A 22,407-nucleotide genomic window follows, 5' to 3' on the forward strand; every position below is an offset into this window, starting at 1 on the left:
CTCACCGGTTCTCTGATGTACCGGCGCGTGGTCCTCGAACACTACGCCACACTCTCCGGCAGACAGCCACTCCTCTCCGGGCAAACCGGAGTCAAATCTCCGACCCCCAGTGGACAGGATGCCCCTCCGCTTTTCTGGCGGCACCTGGGGACATTCCTCCGCCCCTGGCAGCAGACCTAACGCTCCAGGCAATCGGGCAGTTACTTCCCTCCTCCCCTCGCGGATGGCGGTCTAACCTTGACCCCTCCGCGTATCTGGGGGACGGCAGGGCACTCCTCCGCCCCTGGCAGCGGCTCCATCGCTCCAGGAGGTCGGGGAATCCAGCCCCCACTCGCCCCGCGGATGACGGCCGTTCCCCGCGTCCAGGCAGTCGGGCTACTTTGTCACCCAGCAGATGGTAGCGGCGCTCCCCTGGGTGGACGTTAGTGTCGAGGAATCTACGACGAGCATCCCTTCTCCTTCCCGGGTTTCGGCACCAATGTAAGGGGGTTAAGATGGGCAAGGAGGAGGCAAGAACCGGCTTGTCAATATAAATAATATTTAATTAAACTCAAACCAAAACACACAAACATATACACACACATGACGAACATGCCCGTAATTCTCTCTCTCTCGAACCGTCATCACCGGCCGCCTTTATCCCTCGCGCGCCCCATCAGGCCGATTGGGGACCGATTGGGGACGCAGCCATGTGACCAATTCAACCAAAACAATCATAATGGCACCCCGTGTTAAGTGGTGCCGTTGTGCCTGATATTCACTTTGATAGCGTTGTTAAAGATAAATGTTACTTTGTACAACATTAACATTGCATTCCGTCAAAGCCGACGGGAATTTACTCGGAATTGGTGTCCGGTGACGGAACACGAGGACAATTACGTTTCAGACCGTACATGCATTGGTGATTTTTGGCATGCAGAGTAAGGAGATTTAAGTGTTTTCATTCGTTTTAGTGTGGACGGCATTTTCAGATGTAACAGATTATTGTAGACGTAATCTAATGTTGGTATACTGCTCTCAAAGGTCAAGCTCAAAGGTCATGGATTTAGTGTACTAGATTGTTAATCACATGCTTAACACCCAGAGGTCATCTGTTTCTTTAACTCAACAGATAAGACACTCTTGGCATAAAGAGTTCAACATTAAAGAATTGTATCCCCTTACATCTGCATTTGTATCATAGCGTGAATGTCATGCTAAAAGAAGTACCCAAGCGCAGGAATGAGTGAAAGTAAATACATTTATTAAAACAACAGAAAAACAGGCAACACACTGTCACAATCACGGGGGAGAGAAAACAAACCAAAACTAGAAGAAAGACAAATAATTAGGAACAACCCGACCGGGAACAGGAACAGAATGACTCACTGACAAAACAATTTGGCAAAGACAAGAGGAAAGAAAGCACAATATATAGAGGAACATACATGAGGGACAGGTGCAGACAGTCAACATAAGGAGGACAAAACAAGGAGGCGTGGCAAGAAGAAACAAGCAGGCAGGGTAAGGAGCGTGTGTGTGTGTGTATTTGTGTTTATCAATGAATATCCCTACGTGTAAAAATTGCCAGTGCTTTTTTTGTAAATGTTTTTGTCTGGATTCACCCTGAAGCTTTCACATCCCCCATTGCCTCCCTTTCCTCATTCCAGGAAGAGTGGTCTTACAGTGAGGTCAGCACCCGAGCAGTGATTGAAATCCTCTCCAATGCCTGAGCTTCATTTCTGCTTCCCGACAAGAGAGGGTTACTGCTCGCCCTCATAAATAATCCCTCCGCTCTGAAATTGAACTGGGGAATGAAGGAATTAAGAAAACAGATCAGTTCTTTTCAGAATGGGAGGGCTAATGTATTACCAAAGAAATTTCCAAATGTGATATGGCCATGATGGACAAGCATAGGGTGCCAGAGAGGAGTATGTCAATTTGTGTAGCGTTCCGTTAGGGTTATGATTTTGTGCAGGGCGATGGTGGGGCGAGGGAAAAATCTAGTGATTTAAAGTCGTGTTTATTCTACAGCTGGGCTATTAAACCAGCCTTTTGGGAACAAGGTTGAGAGAGAGAGAGAGAGAAGGAGAGAGAGAGGGAGAGAGAGAGAGAGAAGGAGAGAGAGAGGGAGGTGGTGGGGCAGTAGATCTGCAATAGCACTATGGGAGTCAAACCATTCCAGTCACATACGAGATTTTTAATGTTTTGAATAAAAAATGTGAGAGGAACTTGCTATGGTGTTCGGGTGGTTACCAGGCCATTGCTATGGAGTTGCTGGGGTTATCTGAGTGGTTGTTAGCCTGTGCTTTGTGGTTGCTAGAGTGTGCTGTGTGGTTGCCGGTCCGCTGCTATTTAGTTACTAGGTTGTTTTGGGTGGTTGGTCAGGTTTTCAGGGTGGTTTCCAGGCTGTTGCTATGTGGTTGCTAAGGTGTTCTGAGTGGTTGCCAGGCCATTGCTTTGTGTATGCTAGAGTGTGCTGAGTGGATGACAGGCCGTTGCTATGAGGTTGCCAGGGTGTTCTGAGTGGTTGTCAGCCATTGCTTTGTGTTTGTTAGAGTGTGCTGAGTGGATGCTGGGCCGTTGCTATGAGGTTGCTGGGGTGTTCTGGGTGGTTGCCAGGCCAGTACTACAGTATGTGTTTGCTAGAGTGTTATGGGTGGTTGCCAGGCTGTTCCAATTCGTTTGCTGGGATGTTCGCAGTTGTTACCAGACTGTTGCTACATAGTTTCTTGGGGCATCTACAATAGGTGGTTGCCAGGCCATTGCTTTGTGGTTGCTAGGGTGTTGTGGGTGGTTTCCAGGTCATTGGTATGTGTTTGCTATGGTGTTCTGAGTGGTTGCCAGGCCTTTGCTTTGTGGTTGCTAGAGTGTTATGGGAGATTGCCAGGCTGTTATTATGCAGTTGCTAGAGTGTTCTAGATGGTTGCTAGGTTATTCATATGCAGTTGCTGTGGTGTTCTGGATGGTTGCTAGGCTGTTCATATAAAGTTGCTAGGGTGTTCTGGGTGGTTGCCAGCCTGTTGCTTTGCAGTTCCTAGAGTGTGCTGGCTGGTTGCCAGGCTGCTGCTATGTGGTGGTTAAGTAGTTCTGGTTGGTTGCCAGGCCATTTTTGTGCAGTTTACAGGGTGTTCTGGGTGATTGCTAGGCTAGGTTGTTGCTATGGGGTTGCTGGGGTGTTCTTAGTGGTAGCCAGGCCGTTGCTTTGTAGTTGAATGGGTACTCTTGGTGGGTGCCAGGATAGTACTATGTGGTTGCTAGGGTGTTGTGGGTGGTTGCCAGGCTGTTGCTATGCAATTGCTAGGGTGTTCTGGATGGTTGCTAGGCCTTTCCTATGCAGCTGCTTGGGTGTACTCAGTGGTATACAAAGAATAAAGCTTAACCATATAAAGCCTAATATATGAAATAATAGTCTGTTATTACCTGTTAACCGTATTTGCATAATACACATTTAGAAATTTTAGTAACAATATAAACATAATTGTTCATTTTACTTAATCAAAATCAGCAAAGATTTCACATGAAAAAATATGATTGAATCAAATGGAATCTATTATGGAAATTATATTACAAGGTCTTCTACTTCCAGAAGAGCATGAAAACTTTCACAAGCAGACAGTAGACATCTCATACACATTGTGATGATGATGTAGAGGTTTTAGATATGTATTAAATATGTAACTAGAATACTAATTAGAAAAAACAATTAATAATAAGTAGGCAAAAGTGTCCTATAAGAGGGCTGGGGGCTCTCATAGTCACAGGGCTCTGTTGAGGGGGCCTTAAGCATTTGTTTTAAAAGTTGATGGGTCACGAGACCAGCTGCGAGACTTCTGTTCCTGTGTCTGAATATACATACTTACAAATTAAAAAAAAAAAAAACACTTTTTAAAAGTAATAAATATATATATTTTTTTATTACATTATCATGAGAAGGCTATTGTGTTTTGTTTATAGACAACAGTGTGCTTGTTCCTTGGGAGTGTGATTTTCCAAAAAGGATTCTGTGAATGTGACTCATCTCAAACCCCTACAGTGAACATTTTGTTTCTTCACAGCACAACATTCTCTCTGGAGTACATGTTGCAACCCTATCTGATCTCCTGAAACCTCAACAAAACAGAACAACTCTCAAACAACTTCGCATCCAGACAAATATTCAGAGGAATCAATTTCCCAAGATAAAGAAAGTAGTTTGTTTAATTTCATTTAAATGCTTAATTTCTTTTCACTTGCCTCAGTCCTTTCACTTGGGCCAGTAAGCAGCACCCTTGCAACAAACAAGCAATGTACAAGTATCTTCACCCTAGCATGCACCTAGCAATGCCCTAGCAACCTGGTTGCTCTGTGGTGTGTTTTGCATGGACAAGTACCACGCATTTCCCATTTCCTTTTGGAAAATACCAAAATCTTGTTTACATTGACATGTTGTACAGCTTCTGCCAATAGGTTGACAGCCAACTGAAGCCAACAGAAACAAAGAACATGCTACAGACATGCATTTGTTGTTGGCGACTATGCTCACCTCTTAAGTTATTAATGAAATACACAGTTGAATCCAGAGACCACGGCATGTCACGTCAGCATGTTACAATTTAAAGATTAACTACAAATATGCTCTGCTGTCTACAGTCATGTAATGCTCTTTCTGTTCATCCTGAATCATTCCAATCACGTCTGCTTCTGTTTGCATTAATGATTAATCAGTGCTGGACTGAACGTGCTGTAAACCGACTCAAAATGTTACCGTGGTATTTATTTTTGGCCCCACTAGTGAAAGGCAGCCCCACATCCACAGATATTGCATTTGCCACTAGAGTAATAATGGCTCAGTGTCAACTAGAGATTCCTGTGCAAATATTATTGATCAGAATGAACAAATAAACACCAAAGCTCTGTTTCTGCTTTTGTTCAGAGCATGTGACCTGACATAACGGTGAGGTATTTCTCAATTTCAAGACTTCAGATTGACAGATTGCGTACTGCACATTATTAACTGTATATGTAATGGAGAGCCAGCTGATAGACACCTGTGCAATGTCTTTAAACCTCACTCTCCTGACCTCAATAGGTGCACTAGTGACTGATGCTAGGGGCTGTAGCCTTTAGCCTCCTTGTTAGCGCACCCACCTCCCACGTAGGAGACGCCGGTTCAAGTCCTGTACGGAGCGGGTAGATCAGTAGCATCACAATGGTGCCGTGACCCGGATGGGAGCGAGGTTTAGGGGGGTGAGTGTAACGGGAAGCTAGCAGCCTTTAGCCTCCTTGTTAGCGCACCCGCATCCCATGCCAGAGACCCCGGTTTGAGTCCCATACTGAGCGGGTAGAACAGGTGCATCACATATATATATATATAAATTTACATGATAGTACACATTATGCAATGATAAATGTCTAAAACAGTAGTATGTTACATTGTGGTCACATGACCTCACTCCGCTGCAAGTTAAATTCCGCAAGTGGCATCCAGTTATCATATCGGTAATAAAAATGGTTACTTAGTGTTTTTAGTTCAGTTTAGGCAAAAATTGTCAAATTTTGGTCAAAAATATTAAATAATGAATAAAAATGATTACAAATCACTTCTTGTTCATTCATCACATATATAATAATGGACTAAGGGATTACTTTTACTTAATCTGTCCAACCTGGTCTCAGAATTATGTTTCTATACCTACATTTTTTTCCACTTTCAAACAATTCACGAGTAAAACGGCAGATTATCAGTTCATAAACACACACGTTACCATGTTCCTCACACAATGCTATCATACGATACTTTAACTAGGAATGGTAGGGATGCTAGGGTGTAGTTATGTAGTAGTTACAAATAAAAAACAATTAGTAATGGATTACTTGAAATTTTGAATTTCAGTTCAACCTTTGAACCTGTTTTTCTTTTGAACAAATTAGCACTATGCATCAACAAAAACTCCTATATTCAAAAAAGACAAAAAGCATTCACACATAGAAACGTACAATCAAACTCTTCCGAAGCGATATTGTCAATATAAATAATAGAAAATTCATAAATAAATTCACAGCACCAACTAATGCATTGACTTGCGATGGCAAGATTTAGGTGAGAGAAGCAGTTTCATTGTTGTCCACAGCAGGCAAAGGCACGAAGGAAAATCAAATTGCAATATTCGAGTAGTTGTTTCACTAGCTGAATATTTAAAACCGAACGAGTACTCGATTAATCGACTACTCATGCAAATCCTTAATCTAAACACTTTTACTATAGCACATGACTTGCGAGGCTCTACATATTAACATTTCGATTATATAACTAACTACATTTACAAGTTTGTTCAGGTGTATCGAAACTGCACGTTACCTAAACGGATAGACCGTTGCACTTTCACTGCAAAGGACTGTGGTACGAGTCTAAGTTTGAGACCAAAGTGTCATAGAAGCACCACCAACTGCCATGATTGCTCAAGCAATGGCATTTTTTTTTATCTTATATTTGCTTTTTAATGACAGTGCTTAGGTTTAGGGTTTTGTTTTAATAAAACTCAAAATAGTTAAGAATTTACATTAAAAACCTCATCTGTTTTTCATCTCACATTTTCTTTTCTGACACTATCGGTTAGGTTTAGGGTAGGGAGGTAGGTAGGTTTGTTGATTTAAAACTTGGATGAGAATAAACCTTAAGAACCTCATCATTTTGGGAGAACATTTAACTCGCTTTTAGCGCCACTCAGTGGACATTTCACCTCGGAACTGACCGTTGCATAATTTTCACGAGATCAGGTTAATGGTGCGTTCACGTCATTTTGGAATTACAGTATTTTGGAGATGGCAACTCCTAGATTCTGAACGGAGCATTTCTTCCAGTAACCGTTCAGAACAAACATGTTCTCGCTCTAAAATGTAAAATGCACAACAATGAATAGAGCAGAACACAGCTGTCTCGAGACCCATTTTTATCAGTTGAATAAGTAATTTTTAATTTGACACGCCATCTAAAAATGCAGCTTTCCTGTGAGAGATGCTATAATGTTACGTAGTTGTCAAAAGACATCAGTCTAGCGAATGTTTCCATGGAAAACGATTGAAAAACAGTGCGAGAGGATGCAAAACACGTTCACTTTGAACAGCCCCTTGTTCACATCACATGTTGACACAGCTGATGTTTCTCAAAATTACCTCAGACAAAAGACAAACTTTTGTTTTCTGTTGATTGTAGGTCAATTTCCACTTTATCCAGTTATACTGTTTTCAGTGGCGTAGCCAAGGGTGGACCTGGCAGAATATTGACCCTTCGCGAAGCTCCGCCCACTTTGTTTATGGTTGCTCGCTCTAACAAGCTCTGCAGATCTGGCCATAGGAATGAATGGGATGTTTTTGGGTAAAATAAATAATGTAGAACTCAATGCAGGTAAATTATGAAAAGAGGGCATTAAGGATGAAGCCTGACTTTGATATTGCTCGATTTGATAATGTTCTGACAGTGAAGACAAAACGTAGGAACCCAGTCGTGACAAAAATGGAACATCTATCTTTCTAATTACTTTGAAACTGAAAGTCATTAACATTTGAGCAGTGCAGTCGAGAGTGTGTGTCGCTTTTGCTCACTGGCTCGTGGACATGGGCCGTCCTGTGGAGTGCTGGCATTAGACAGCATATGTTATCTCATACGAGCAATGGGAGATACTACACCAATTACTCCTCTCTGTGAGGACAGTTTATTTGTGCAGGCTTTCGGTTTAAAATAAGAATAAGGGGTCAGAAGACCTCACGGCACCAAGTGTCAGACCGGCCTCTCATGCTGAGCTCAGCCAATCATGGCAATGGAAATGTGCTGACATCATATGCAACTCCAAGGCTATTAGTTTTGTTTGGGTGCCTACTGTGAGTGTTACAATTACTCTATTTCAGGATGTTTAAAGGGACAGTTCAGCCAAAAATGTTAACTCATGCCCTCATTTAATCAACTCATGTCATTTTAAGCCCATAAGACTTTCTGTCTTCAGTGGAACACAAAATTTTAGGCTGTTGAAGAGCTGCCTCATTACTCGTATAAGCATTGCCCAATTCGTTGAGCTCTATGGAGTGAAGTGGTAGTGGAGAGTATTTTCAAAAAGCTCCATCTACATTGGAGGAAAATGCTGTTCTACTGTGGATGAGAGGCATGAGCATTTTCAAACGAAATCATAATTTCGCAAAGTATGCGGTAATGAGAGCGTTTACGAAACGTTTCGTTTTCGATGGAGGAAAATCGTTCAAGTGTGTATGAGAGGCGTAAACATAGTGAAATCAATGCGTTTTCAAACATTAATGTGTGTGTCTCTCTAGCAACCACATAGTAACCAGCCAGAACACCCTAGCAACTACACAGCAATGTGCTAAAACAAAGTCTTTCTAGTAAGTCGGTCCACTGTCGGCCATCTTTGGAATGCTCTTAGGTGGCTATTTCCAGTCATGACAGTGCAGCTCTTATCTACAGTATTTAAATTTGAAAACATAGAAATTTCAAAAACTATTGGTCAAGATTACGATCAAAGAACATGTTTTAAATCAGCAGTAAAATCTGACAAAACTGGAATCATAATTTGTGGTTTTTACCTCATATAATGCACAAAAAATAATCCTGCTTGTATAGCGAATGCGCATGAGCGTTCTCAAGTTGATTGACAGTTGATGCCTGTATCTAAAAGGTGATTGGCTCAATTACCTTTAAGGTGGGAGTTCTTTTCTACATCCGTGTAGGCTTTTGACCTTGGTAGGGCACTCCCATTTATTTTGATAGAAGTGGCCCATCTCTGCTAAATAGTCTCTTGCTAAAACCACTCAGAACTTCTAAGCAACCATATAGTGACGCCCCAGGAATCACCGCCAACACCCTACCATTGTGGCGATAGGTTATAAAAGATGTAACAATGTAAAATGTCTAGTTTTGGGTTCCGAAAAAAATAACAAATACAGCCCACCCCCTTTCAACGAAACCAGCTAATGACTAGCATTTTTGCCATTTAGCAAAAGAAAAATAAATTCTGACATATTATTGAGGAACACATTGTGACACAACCATTATGTAATATAATGAGGCTTTTATAAATATAATAATAATAATAATGGCATTCAGCGCAAAGGGCATAAGGCTGAGTAAATGAATGAATTAGAAAGGAAGATGAAGTGCTAGAAAAGAGAACATTATTCAAGCAGCTAGAGAGAGAATAAGAGAGAGAGATGGAGAGACATATTGCATTTGGCTGTAGAGGCAGACTGATGTTAAGATGACCCTATTGAGAGGGAAGATTTTAATCTAAGCAAACTGCCCCATTGCTTCATTATTAAGTGTGTTACTCTAATGGGCTGGAATTAAATGATATAGACCTGTAGGAGAAGCAGGTATGTGTGATCTGATCTAAGTAGTAGTGACTGGAGTATATCTGCCCTGTGTAGGTAAATGTAGTACATTAGTAACCATTTATCAAGCAGATCTGTAATTAAAATGATATCTAACTGTTCATTTACTGTATGCTTGATGTGATTTCTATGCTGAAAAATCCACCACACAGGAACAAATGTTTATGGCATATTTTGCCTTATTTTGGTGAGGCAAGTGGCTTATTTTGGGCTTCAGAACAAACCGAAATGAAAAACATTTAGTTTTTAATCCTTGACTTTAAGTGCCTCACTGGAATCTCGATTTTTGCTTTTTGTAAGAAAAGGAGGGACGAGTCGAAATTATTTATTTGTGGTCGATTGCTGTCGATTGAGCTTAACTTATACTGAACCTGGAATATTCGTATAAAAATCAGCGCGGAGCCTCATGATAAGTCCAAATAATAGTACGAGATGACAAATTCGTAAGAAATCGCATGATCTGACTCTTAAAAAAAAAAAAAAGTTTACTCTCGTAGATAAAATTAAACGAACAATTACGATATTTCCTACGTTTAACCGCGGAAATAGGAAAATAACTTTTGTGTACTATGGAAGAAACTAAACTATGACATTAAATGTTGGACAAAACAGCGCAAGCGCATTAAACAGCGCGCGCAAGTGAATTACAAGTTTGAGCGCCATGACACAGTTGGTACGTAAAATCTAAACCTGCAGAACTTGCAAATACCAAATTCGAGCACAAAAAATATGATTGTGCACACAAATTAACAACTCGCGAGTAGAAATAACAAAACCGCGACTAATGACAACTTCCACACTCGCGCACAGATCTGTACTCACGCGCGAGACATTTTCTGCACACGCGCAGCTGAAATCTTTACGCACACAAGTCGCTTTTGACACTCAGGGGCGGGGCCCAATCCTTTCTGTTGACAACTGCTATTGGCTGCTGATCAAATCCTGTATTGATTGGCTGCATCTCGTCGAGTCTCTCGTGATTGGCTGTTGTTGGACGAGGACCGACAGAAAGCGGGACATTTCTTTTTTTTTGACAAGAAAAAACATACAAAACTCTCGTATGGGAGAAATTAAGAAATATTCTAAATAGGAACAATACAATTATTGTCAGTGTAAATGAAAGAAAAGCGTCCCCTACACTATACTGAACAACAAAAAGCAAACAACAAGGGGGTATTAGTAAAAAACAAACAAAAAAAAAGTCTCAAGAGCAAAAGTCTAGAGAAAAAAATAAAATATTAAAGAAAAAATTTAAATAAAAGCATCTGTTTTGTCCAACATTTAAGGGCATACTAAACATCGAGGTTTGAAATGAGACGAAGGAATCATTTTATAAACTATTGACATACATCAATCATTTGTATTGCATAAGGCTAAATGTGAAATGACTAAATAAATTAGTTCAGAGATGTTTTCTTTCGTAAAATAAAATGTCGGATAGTGGGCTAGCTAAAATGTGATGCCTGTATTGTAACGCTTTATAATTGGCTGGTCGTTATGGGAATAAAAGTTGTACCTTTTTATGCAAGCCAAGTCGTACAATATCTTACGATTTTGCCATTTCGTACAATTACAAGTTGTCATGAGACTATGTTGGCTGTGCCATTATTTAAATAAAACAACAATTAAACACTTTTCTTTTCAGTCTATTATTGCTGTATAATATATTTCAGATAAACCTGCCACAAAAAAACAAACTGTGGTTGGTTACTTCATATGTCGGTCAGATGGGCAGAGGTGGGTAGAGTAGCTAAAAACTGTACTCAAGTAAAAGTACAATTACTTGAAAAAATGAATTACCAAGTAGAAGTAATTATTATTAATATTGGAAATTCTTTCATCATTCACCCTCATGTACTTCCAAACCTGTATGACGTTTTTTCTTCAATGCATCACAGTTAAGAAGATGTCAGAGTATACTTCGGTACACTTCGTTGCGGATCACACCACACACAGTATGTGTGATGTAAATTGCGTCATCAGCACAGCCGCATGGTTTGACCGGGCGCTGACTGGATTTTTTTTACTCACGCACGCGATCTACGGCTGTGTGCATCGTCAGCGCATACGCTGGACATTGACTGTACTAAAAGTGTTACAAAGCAGTTGTAGTGTGCATGCGTCGAACGCGTTATTAGTTTGTGATCAGAAAAGCATACTCACAAAGGCAACGTGATCGGCCGGGCACGAGCCGATCCAGAACTCGCAAAAACAAAGTATACCTGGGCCTTTAGACTTAGAGTGACCATTTAATTTTACTGCAATGTAATCACAGCGTAGTTCTAGCGGGAAGACTAGCAGCTGTACATCATCGCACCATTAGCTGGGTAATTTGTAGCCAATCACATGCAAGCCATTGCTTTATATGTCTGCTCACAATCAATCACACTGCTGCATCAGTGTGCTAACAAGCAACCTCCACCACCCCACCACCAACAGTTGAGTCCCGTCCTGCATGGGGGTAGGCTCCTCTCCCCTGCCTCCTATCTCCGGCAGGATATAACGGTTCTGAGTACAACTTCTTCAGACTGCCAGACGGTTCCTACGCCAAAGAGAGACATTACTTTTCTGTTTTATATTCATCAAATAAATGTCATCTTAAATTTCACTCAAGTCTGCGAGTCTTCCTGATAGAATGTTTCATCCTCCATGTTATAAAATGCAATGGTGACTAAGACTGTCAGTCTCTAACATTCTGTCTAACATCTTTTGGGTTCTACAAAATACAGAAAGTCACACCGGTTTGGAACAATGTGAGAAATTATGACAGAACATTAATTAATGGCTGAACTATCACTTTAAGTATGTCAGATTTGGATAATTAGAAGAGAAGTTTGGAACCCAGTTTCTGGTAAATGCTACGGTGAAAAACGTGAACAATATTTCACAGGCCCAATCATACATAATGCTGAATAGAAAGAAGCAAGATCATGCTTTTATTAAATGTGCTGTAAGCCATTTTTTTCATGGAGAAATATGCCAAAAAATATATTAATGAACTAAGTAAACAAAAATGTGTCCGAGGATCTTGGACATTGATGCTTTTCACCTGTCATTCATTTTGCTCGTTCTCATAGTGTTGTATTTGAAGCGAATCATTGAGGCTGTTATTCAAAATGTTTGTCAGTTGAGGGAGCTATTGTGCTACTGTTTTAAATTTGACAGCCACAGGAACAAATAATGCTGCTCTTTTGCTCGGTTTTGGTCTCAAACTTATCTTTGGAGGGCGGGGATTTGGAATGAGAGATGGCTAATTCTACGGCTCAGACATGTGAAAACTTCAGAATGGTAAAATCGCTTACATCACCTTTAATGGCTACCTCTGCTGTTAAAATGAACCAATATTAAACCAACTCTTAAAAGTACATTTTCTCCAGTATCTTGTCTTTCTAGATGTTTAGATATCTTAATAGTGTATAATTTACATGATGAACACATCCACTGAAATCAATTACATCAAGTTACCATCAGCTCTCTGTGTGGAGCAAAACCAGCCACATACCAACATACTGGAACTAGAACAGTTTCCCAGTGGACTTGGCTCAAATGGTAGCTCATGGCGTGTGCCAGCGACCACATGCGTGCACACCATCAGTAATATAATCCAGCCTTCAGATCACACACAGATGGGAGTCAGAGAGCTGCCAGACACATGCCGCGCTGTGCTAAATACAATCTGAACACACAAATAGCATAGAAATATCATTTTCAGGGAACATCACCTTTGGATAATTCCACCTTTCACAAATGCATTTTATCAGAGGAGTCAAAAGCTTCTTTGTCTGTCTAAAGTCCAACAAGATGGAACACATCCAGTTTTGAAGTAGGACAGCTTGCCACTTTTTCTGTCGAGGCTTAGCATGGATTTATGGGGTTCTAGAGTATATTTTGGACCACATATGAACGCACAGTCTTTACTAATTGTAACGTGGCACTATGCATGTTCACACCACAGTTTATGAAAGTAAACTTGGTTTACTGTAGGATTTACTACACAAACAGATACAAATAGGCTGAGAATCTCAACAAGCTCCTGTTACCTGGACCCACATTGGGTCACTCATTCCTGGGGGTATTCATCTGGTATATCAAGTAGCTATCAATGGAGACATAAAGGGGATGTTCCACCAGGTTTGCCCCCTCACTAAAGACAGATCCCTCCTGAGGTTCATAGGGCGGGACCTAACGTGTGGCCTCCCATGCTGTGCAGCATTTGCTGACAAAGTATGGCAGTCAGTTGAACGTTGCTTCTATGTCAACAACTGCTTACAGGGTGCCACTTATTCAGTTGAAGTGGGCAAGCAACAAGGCTTCAGTTGTGAGCCACCTCCCCATCAATGCCAGGGCAAAGAGCATTGAACTGCAGATCTCCAGCACTCCATTAGACCCTCAGGAAATGACCCCTGGACAAAGCTGGCACCGCTATCGTCCATTAGCCTACCAGTAAGTGACAATGAGGAATATACATCTGGTCCTAGCCAACCCGGGCCAAGGATTAGTGCAACAACTGTGGGTAAAGGAACGAGAATGGGATGACCAACTCCTTCATTCTGAACTCCTTAGTGCCTGGCAAACCTGGGAAGCGGAACTGGAGCATTTGCCTCTGATAACCGTACCACAGTGCTATGTGTCTGCTACAATGGACACACCAGCAGCAAGGTGAGAACTCCATATCTTCTGTGACGCATCAGAGGCATTCTATAGATCTGTGGCATACCTCCGCTCTGAACGCCAAGGTGAGATCCAACACGCATTTGTCGTTGCCAGATCCAGAGTAGCTCCAAAGTGGCAACAATCATTGCCAATTGATTGAATGCCAAAGAATCTGCACATCCTCATCCACAGTATATAACTTTACTTTCTTTGTTTATTGCAAGACAAATGAGTATTGTATTCATACAAATGACTACTCAGTTAAGTAGATTTTCTGTGTGACAATATTGAATTATCTGTATTCCATATGTGTTTACTCATACATATTATACATGCTATTTCTTACTGGTATTTTGTTGATTGACTTCATTTACATCTGATATTGCTATTTGAAGAAGAAGCCATGTGAAAGTAAACTATAGCAAGTGTAAAACATAAAACATGAACACTATGAACTATTGTCATTTGGGTGTACGACTGAAATTATGTCAGTTTCTAATTGTCTTGAAAATGTTTTGAAAATGTAACACTATCTGGGCATTTTGTGGATCCATTTGTGATAAACATACGTGCTGGGTTGGTAAAGACACGAGGTATGTAATAATGTTCGGCAAAGCGCCCAGATAACATAGCAGGGTGCGAGTATTTCAAGTGAAAATAAAGTACTTTTAAAACAATAATCAGCCATTGTAGCCATTGATTTGGGTAAAAGTGAGTAAAATGCACAGTTGTTGTAGCGCCTCTAGTGTTAATTTCACCAGGAAACTGAAGCAAAATGTAGAATGTGGCACGTAAAACTCAGTTTGCAAAAATCGAGACTTAAGTTGACTAATTTGCTCACCAAGAATCTCTTCAAACTCTTGGTTGGTCCCCCATGTCAGTGCTTTGCCTGAAAGAGAAAACGCTGATTCCAACGCCTAACATAGTGCCCCTTTCGGCAACGGCACGAATGCATCTTGAAATTGTGCAAGCCAGAGGCATTTACGTGTTCAGGTATGTACTTGCCTAGTGTATGTTTCACCCCCCAAGCATGAACAATAATAATTGATTCCTGCCTTTGTAAGCAACACTTATATTGTTGATACACCCTTTAATTAACAAAAGACAGTTCCATTAACCATAAACTACTCTTTGTCCCAGATGAACAGGTCTAAATATATGACTGCTGTATCGTTATGATTTCTTATCAGTGCTGGCGTGATTTAATTACCTGCATCTATTTCTACTGATCTAGATCTACTCACCTAAAGGAGAAGATTATCATTATTATTTTGATGATTCATACAGTTCCAGTAACAACCAAAGGAGCGCTGATATATTAAAAGGGAGATAAAGATAAAACAATCTGAGATGTGTTGTCGTTTAAGGACAGAGTTTATGATGGTTTGTCACCTAGAGGTTTGAGAATAGATAACGCATTAAACTTGATATACACTGGCAGCCAAAATACAGATTTTGCTCTCATGGAAAGAAATTGGTACTTTTATTCACCAAAGTGGCATTCAACTGATCACAATGTATAGTCAAGACGTTAATAACGGGAGAAATTACTATTACAATTTGAAAAAAAATCTTCTTAAACTACTAAAATCCCCCACATGCAGCAATGACAGATTTGCAGATGCTTGTTATTCTAGCGGTCAGTTTGTATAGAGATATTCAGGTGACCTTTCACCCCACACTTCCTGTAGCACTTGCCATAGATGTGTCTGTCTTGTCGGGCACTTCTCACGCACCTTACAGTCTAACTGATCCCACAAAAGCTCAATGGGGTTAAGATCCATAACACTCTTTTCCAATTATCTGTTGTCCAATGTCTGTGTTTCTTTGCCCACTCGAACATTTTCTTTTTGTTTTTCTGATTCAGAAGTGGCTTTTTCTTTGCAATTCTTCCCATAAGTCCTCCTGAGACTTCTCTTTACTGTTGTACATGAAACTGGTGTTGAGCGGGTAGAATTCAATGAAGCTGTCAGCGGAGGACATGTGAGGCGCCTATTTCTCAAACTAGAGTCTCTGATGTACTTATCCTCTTGTTTAGTTGCACATCTGGTCTTCCACATCTCTTTCTGTCCTTGTTAGAGACAGTTGTGCTTTGTCTTTGAAGACTGTAGTTACACCTTTGTATCAAATCTAAATTTTTTGGCAATTTCAAGCATTGTATCACCTTCATTCCTCAAAACAACGATTAACTGACGAGTTTCTAGAGAAAGCTGTTTTGTTTTTTGCCATTGCTGACCAAATATTGACCTTAAGACATGCCAGTCTATTGCATACTGTGGCAACTCAAACACGTTAAGCTTCATTAAACAAACTAAATAGCATTTAGCAGCGTTTGATATAATGTCAAGTGATTTTCTAGCACCAAATGATCAATTTAGCATGATTGCTTGAGGATAAGGTGTTGGAGTGATTCTGCTGGTCTAGATTTGATCAAAAATGACTTTTTTCAAATAGTGCTGGTGCTGTTTTTAACATCAGTAATGTCCTGACTATAATTTGTGATCAGTTTAATGCCACTTTGGTCAATTAAATTACCAATTTCCTTCTGAAACAGCAAAATCTGTACATTATTCCAAACTTGTTGCCGCCAGTGTAAATGTCCATGTTTGCTTTTATTTATTTGTTTTATTTCCAGCATATATTCATCTGAAAATGTATGTTGACTTTATATTGTTTAAGCTATTTTTCTTGAAAGTATCTTGAAATAGCATGGTTTATGAATATGTTAATCGTTTAGTTCAATGGTAATCACACTGTACCATGGAAACACGCACATTACAAGGGAAACCAGCTCTTTATTTTTACTTGTATGACTAAAGATTAAAAAATATATATTATTAACACCCACATTTGGAAGCGGTGTTCACGGTTTGTAACAGTAACCTGAAAAACCACTCACAATGGTCTGGTGTTAAGAATTATACACCATAAACAGGCAGGTCTCTTGTGTTCAGTTGTGAAGGATGAAGCTGTAATGTTTACGAATGGAGTTTTGTTTAATGAACACCTTCCACTAATCAGCATTAAGGGGAGAGCTCATCGGCCAATCACATCACTGACAGATTTACCACTATGAAAAGATGATCACAATGCAGCAGCTTTAGAGGTTAGATTAAATGTGATGAAATCATAGTGACATCTACTGGAATATTGAATGTGTTGCATCTGGGAAAATAAAAGATTACAAATGAACTAAATGTTTAATGCACTTACATTATGACATTTTTTGAATGTGGTTTGAGTGTCCAAAAACTTTGGGCCCACTGAAGTCAAATGCTATTGTGTGAACCCTAAACCAGACATGGGAGACTAATAATTGTCAAAAAATAAATAAAAGAGAATTTTTTGTTTGTGATGGAGTTAAATATATCTAAATAGCTTACATTGCTGGGTATTTTCCCACGAGAAGTTCTTGAATTATCCATAAGCTATTATTATCATTAGCCCTGATGGAAGATCTTGTTAGCCGTAATTACATTATACTCAAAGCAAACAAACATATGAGAGATGTTTGCTTGTACTGTTGATCCACAGCTACATTTATCTCTGAATTGTAAGTGTCCTGAGGAATTCTGTTCATATTTGGGTCAGTTTCCTCCAGCAAAATCAGCCTACAAATAAACTCAGATTTTTAAATCCAATTTATTGTATGAAAAAATTAAAAAATGTCACCGGATGTTTTGGATGTTTAAACATTTCCACGGATGCAGAATGAACTTTATCTATTAATGTAAACATGGTGGAATCTTCAAACATCTCCACCATCACAGCTGACAAATATTCACCACACATAAATTATAATAAGTATAATTTAACTATAAGTAGGCTATCTGTGTAAAATAATTATAATAACTGGCCTATACATAATAATAATAATATAATTATTATATAAATAATATTTATAAATCACGTTTTCACCATTACATACATTTTAAAGTTGTATTGTAAAACCTGATAATGCATTTATAATTTAGATATGGGCTTTAATATAATAGTTTTCTGTGTACATATTATATTTATTTATTATAAATGATTTATATAAATACAAATATTTATTTGAAGGCCCTTATATAATATATTTAAATGTATACAAGTAAATATAAATATATATATATTTTTTAAAATATTTTTTAAATAAGGATCATTTAAAAATGTCTTTGTTAATTTTGATAATTTATCTATAATTTAAATGCGGGGCCTAATATTTTTAATGTATATTATATTTATTTATAAATAAATATTGGATAATGTTTTTATCTAATTTTTTTTAATCTATAATATATTTAATGTATATTATATTTATTTATAAATATATATTGGATAATGTTTTTATCAAAAATTTTTTTATCTATAATATTTTTAATATTTATATATATACACACATGTTGTATTTACTATAATTGTTAATTATACATGTTTGAAAAATACAAATGTATGATAATAAAAAATACAATTAATAAAAATATATATAAAATCAATTAAAACTATATCCATGATATTTTGTAAATATTATAATCTATAATTTTTTTATTATATATTTTATTTTAGCATTAAATATTACAATATATTTTAATATAGACTTACATAGGACAATAAATATTTAAATGAAACATTTTTACCTATTTTTTTATTTTATATTATTATTATTATAGCCTAATTTACAGTAAATAATTGTACTGAATAAGTAGGTCACATAATTATGTGTAATATTTGTATGTTTCTGTCGTAGAGACCCATATTGACTAGTGTTTACAATGTTGCTCGTCGTAAGTGTGCAGTTCTTTTCGTGTGTTCTGTAAAGACACGACCCTCAAAAGGTTTTCCCAAAGACACAGCAGAATTCCCACCGGAGTTATTTTGAGGAAACAGGGGTGGTTTGCGCTAACCCGTTCGTGCTCGGGTGGGTTTAGAGAGGAACAACAGGTCCTGTCACCCGGATCATTATTGATTAGGAGTTTAGAGAGTCGAGCGCTTTGCTTTCACATTCTCACACTATCTGTCTGTCTGCTGGCGTGACTTGCCCTCTCGAGATGAAGACGCGCAGCCGGAGAACCGAGTGAATCAGGAGTCTCCAAAGCGCATTACAGGTAAGACGCGCAAAGGAACGTTTATATTATATGCTAATATTACTAAGTGATCATCGTAAATCATATAAAATAGGTCTTCTCATTTTAGGTTTAAAATAATATATCGAGATTTCTTCTTTCTGCCTTGAACTAAAGAACTCCTTTTTATTTGCGCGCAATTTGCGTAAATAGAACTTGGAATTCGGAACGCATTTTAACGGCTTTCATGGTTTTGTTTAATTAACATTCTAGAACGCCAAACAGATCAGTAGTTCACGTACTTTCAAATATACACATTTTGAATCAATACTGAATCACATTTGAATTAATAACCATAAAAGTGTCATGACATGCCCAACTGTGTCTATAGTCTATAGAACTGATCTCTAAAGCATTTTATATTAGGCCTATAATTATGTCTGTTAATGCTATCAATGAAAGTTTTTGAAAAGTGTCAAATCGTTTTGTATAGTTTGGTAATGATCATAGAAGAGAGAGAGAGTGTGTCCTGACACAGTTTGCCAGCTTTGTGTCAGGGTGTAAAATGATATATAATCTGTGATGAGATCTTACATATAATATTTGTCCACACAAATATTTGCCACAGTGATTTTGAGCTATAGGAGGTACTGACAGTAACGGGGCAGTAAAAGTGTCCTGGAGTGAAGCAAAAATAGCCATGCTGTGACATGAGCAGTGCAGGTGGCGAGAAACATCAACTTAACTTCAGTTGAGTTTGTTTCAAAGTCACTTTATGAGCACTTTGTATGACAGCCTTTTCCTGACAATCCTCTCCAGGCTACGGTCATCCCTGCTGCTTGTGCACCTTTTTCTTCCACACTTTTCCCTTCCACTTAACTTTCTATTAATGTGCTTTGATACAGCACTTTGAGAACATCCAACTTCTTTTGCAATTACCTTTTGAGGCTTTCCCTCCTTGTGGAGGGTGTCAATGATGGTTTTCTGCACAACTGTCAGGTCAGCAGTCTTCCCCATGATTGTGAATTCAACTGAACCAGACTGAGAGACCATTTAAAGGCTCAGGAACCCTTTGCAGGTGTTTAGCTGATTAGAGTGTGACACTTTGAGCCTACAATACTGAACCTTTTCACAATATTCTAATTTTCTGAGATTCTGAATTTGGGGTTTTCATAAGCTGTAAGCCATAATCATCAAAATTATATCAAATAAAGGCTTGAAATATCTTACTTTGCTTGTAATGAGTCTATATAATATATTAGTTTCACCTTTTAAGTTGAATTACTGAAATTAATGAACTTTTGCACAATATTCAGATTTTTTGAGTTTCACCTGTACATATTAAAGTCACAGTTTGATAGAAATTATTCTTCCTGCCCAGTAGGGGGCGATATGCATAACAAATTTGAATCACCAAAAATACTAGAAGAAGAATGTGAATGTGAAAATTAAAGTGGAGCCTAACTGAGCGGGAATAAGAGTTTATAGTAAAAAAAGGACTTAAATATTCTTCTGTTTCTTGCCCAAACCAATCATATCACTTCTGGAGACTTTGATTTAAACACTGGAGTCATCTGCAGTACTTTTATGCTGATTTAAGTGATTTTTTGACTACACTCGTAGTGATGTTTGTTGCAAGCTGTGGATTTAAAAGAACCTGCTCATAAGAGGCATTAGTTTGGGAATCAGATTACACTGGTAGTGCTGTACAGTATGTAAAAGCATTGTGGATTCAAAAGGATTGTCTTATTAGAGTCATTTGTTCGGGAATTTGTCTACACTTACAGTGATGTTTGTTGTGCGCTGTGGATTCAAAAGTACCAGCTCAGCTCATAGGAGTCATTCTTTCAGCAATCTGTCTACTCTGGTCACGCCTGTTAGTTGCATGGCAGAAATTAAAAGAACAAGCTCATATGAGCCATTTGTTCAGGAATCAGGCTACACTTGTAGCACTGTTTGTTGTGCGCTGTGAATAAAAAATTAAATGTCTTATAAGAGTCATTCTTACAGGAGTCTGTCTACTCTGGTCGTGCTGTTTTTTGCTTGCTACATATTAGAAAAAACTGACTCAAAAGAGTAATTAGTTCAGGATTCGGACTACTGTATATTTGTATGGCTTTTTGTTGCGCAATGTGGATTCAAAAGAACCAGTTCATAAGATTCATTTGTTGAGGAAGAATCAGGCTAAATTAGTTTCGCTGTGTGTTTCAGGGTGTCAAAAGAATCAGCTCATTAGAGTAATTTGTTCAGGAATCGGAGTACACTCATTGCACTGTTTGATGCAATCTGTGGATCAAAAGAACCTGCTCCTAAGAGTCATTTGTTCATGGTTGCACTATGTGTTTTGAGGTGTAGATTCAACAGAACCGGCTCATACACTGGTTGTGCTGTACTGTATGATGCGCAATACAGATTCAAAATTACCAACGCAAAAGAGTCATACGTTTAGGAATCGAATTACACTCGTAGCACATTATGTTTTGCCCTGTGGATTCAAAAGATCCGGCTCATAAGAGTCACTCATTCAGGAATCAAACTACACTCATAGTGCTTACGGTTGGGAGTGTTACTTTGAAAATGTATTCCTCTACAGATTACAGAATACATGCTGTTAAATGTCATTTTTAACGTATTCCGTTAGATTACTCAAGGCCAGTAATGTAATCTAAATACTTTGGATTACTTCTTCAGCACTGGTAGATTTTTTTCACTTGTTTTGACTCCAAAATCTCTATAATATAAACTATAACATAAAACACACATGTTAAAAATACATTCTCTGAAAACCGAAATATGCAGTGTTGTTTCTGAAACATGATAAATCAAATTGATGTTGTTTTATGAATCTTTATGTATTTTTTACAGGAAAACAATACAAAAATGATTATCAAAAATACTATTTTTGCCCTGATGTCAAAGGTTTTACTATAAAAGAAGAAATTATGATCCAACGTTAATTTTCTTGATAAAAATATGCTGGTAACATGTGCATGTAAAATGGCTAGAAATAGCATTTTAGCTTAGCGTAAAGCTAACAATTTACACAAGGCTTATTTCTATTTCTTGTGCTCCAAACTTACTTCAAACGTACTTCTCTGTCTGCTCGTATGAATGTAACACATCATAAGAAAGTGTTTCACCGCTGTTCAAATGCACTTTGGATCATTTATATGTATAAATGTTTTCCATCTGAAAGGACTAAATATTAAATGATACAAATGACAATAAAATGCAAAGTAATCTCTTCAGTAATCAAAGTACTTTTTGATTGTAACTGTGTTCTAAATACCAATGATTTAAATTGTAACTGTATATATTTTTTGTATTTTAAATATGTAATCCCGTTACATGT

General features: G+C 38.3%; 1 protein-coding gene across 4 annotated transcripts in view; it reads left to right on the top strand.

Moving 5' to 3' along the window:
* Positions 1-13,785: 13,785 nt before the first annotated feature.
* LOC127624791 (pleckstrin homology domain-containing family G member 4B-like) overlaps positions 13,786-22,407 on the top strand; it is a 52,110-nt gene continuing 43,488 nt past the window's right edge. For 3 of the 4 annotated variants that reach the window (XR_007968224.1, XM_052099679.1, XM_052099680.1), the window contains exon 1: positions 13,921-14,093. Coding sequence is in view for 3 of the 4 variants with exons in the window: in XM_052099679.1 (XP_051955639.1) it covers positions 13,983-14,093 (111 nt within the window). In the remaining variant the exon portion in view is untranslated. Of the gene's footprint in view, positions 13,801-13,920; positions 14,094-22,407 lie in introns of those variants that run through there. The other variant, XM_052099682.1, reaches the window with a different exon arrangement.

This window comes from Xyrauchen texanus, chromosome 31 (genome assembly GCF_025860055.1).
Source record: "Xyrauchen texanus isolate HMW12.3.18 chromosome 31, RBS_HiC_50CHRs, whole genome shotgun sequence".
Lineage (NCBI taxonomy): Eukaryota > Metazoa > Chordata > Actinopteri > Cypriniformes > Catostomidae > Xyrauchen > Xyrauchen texanus.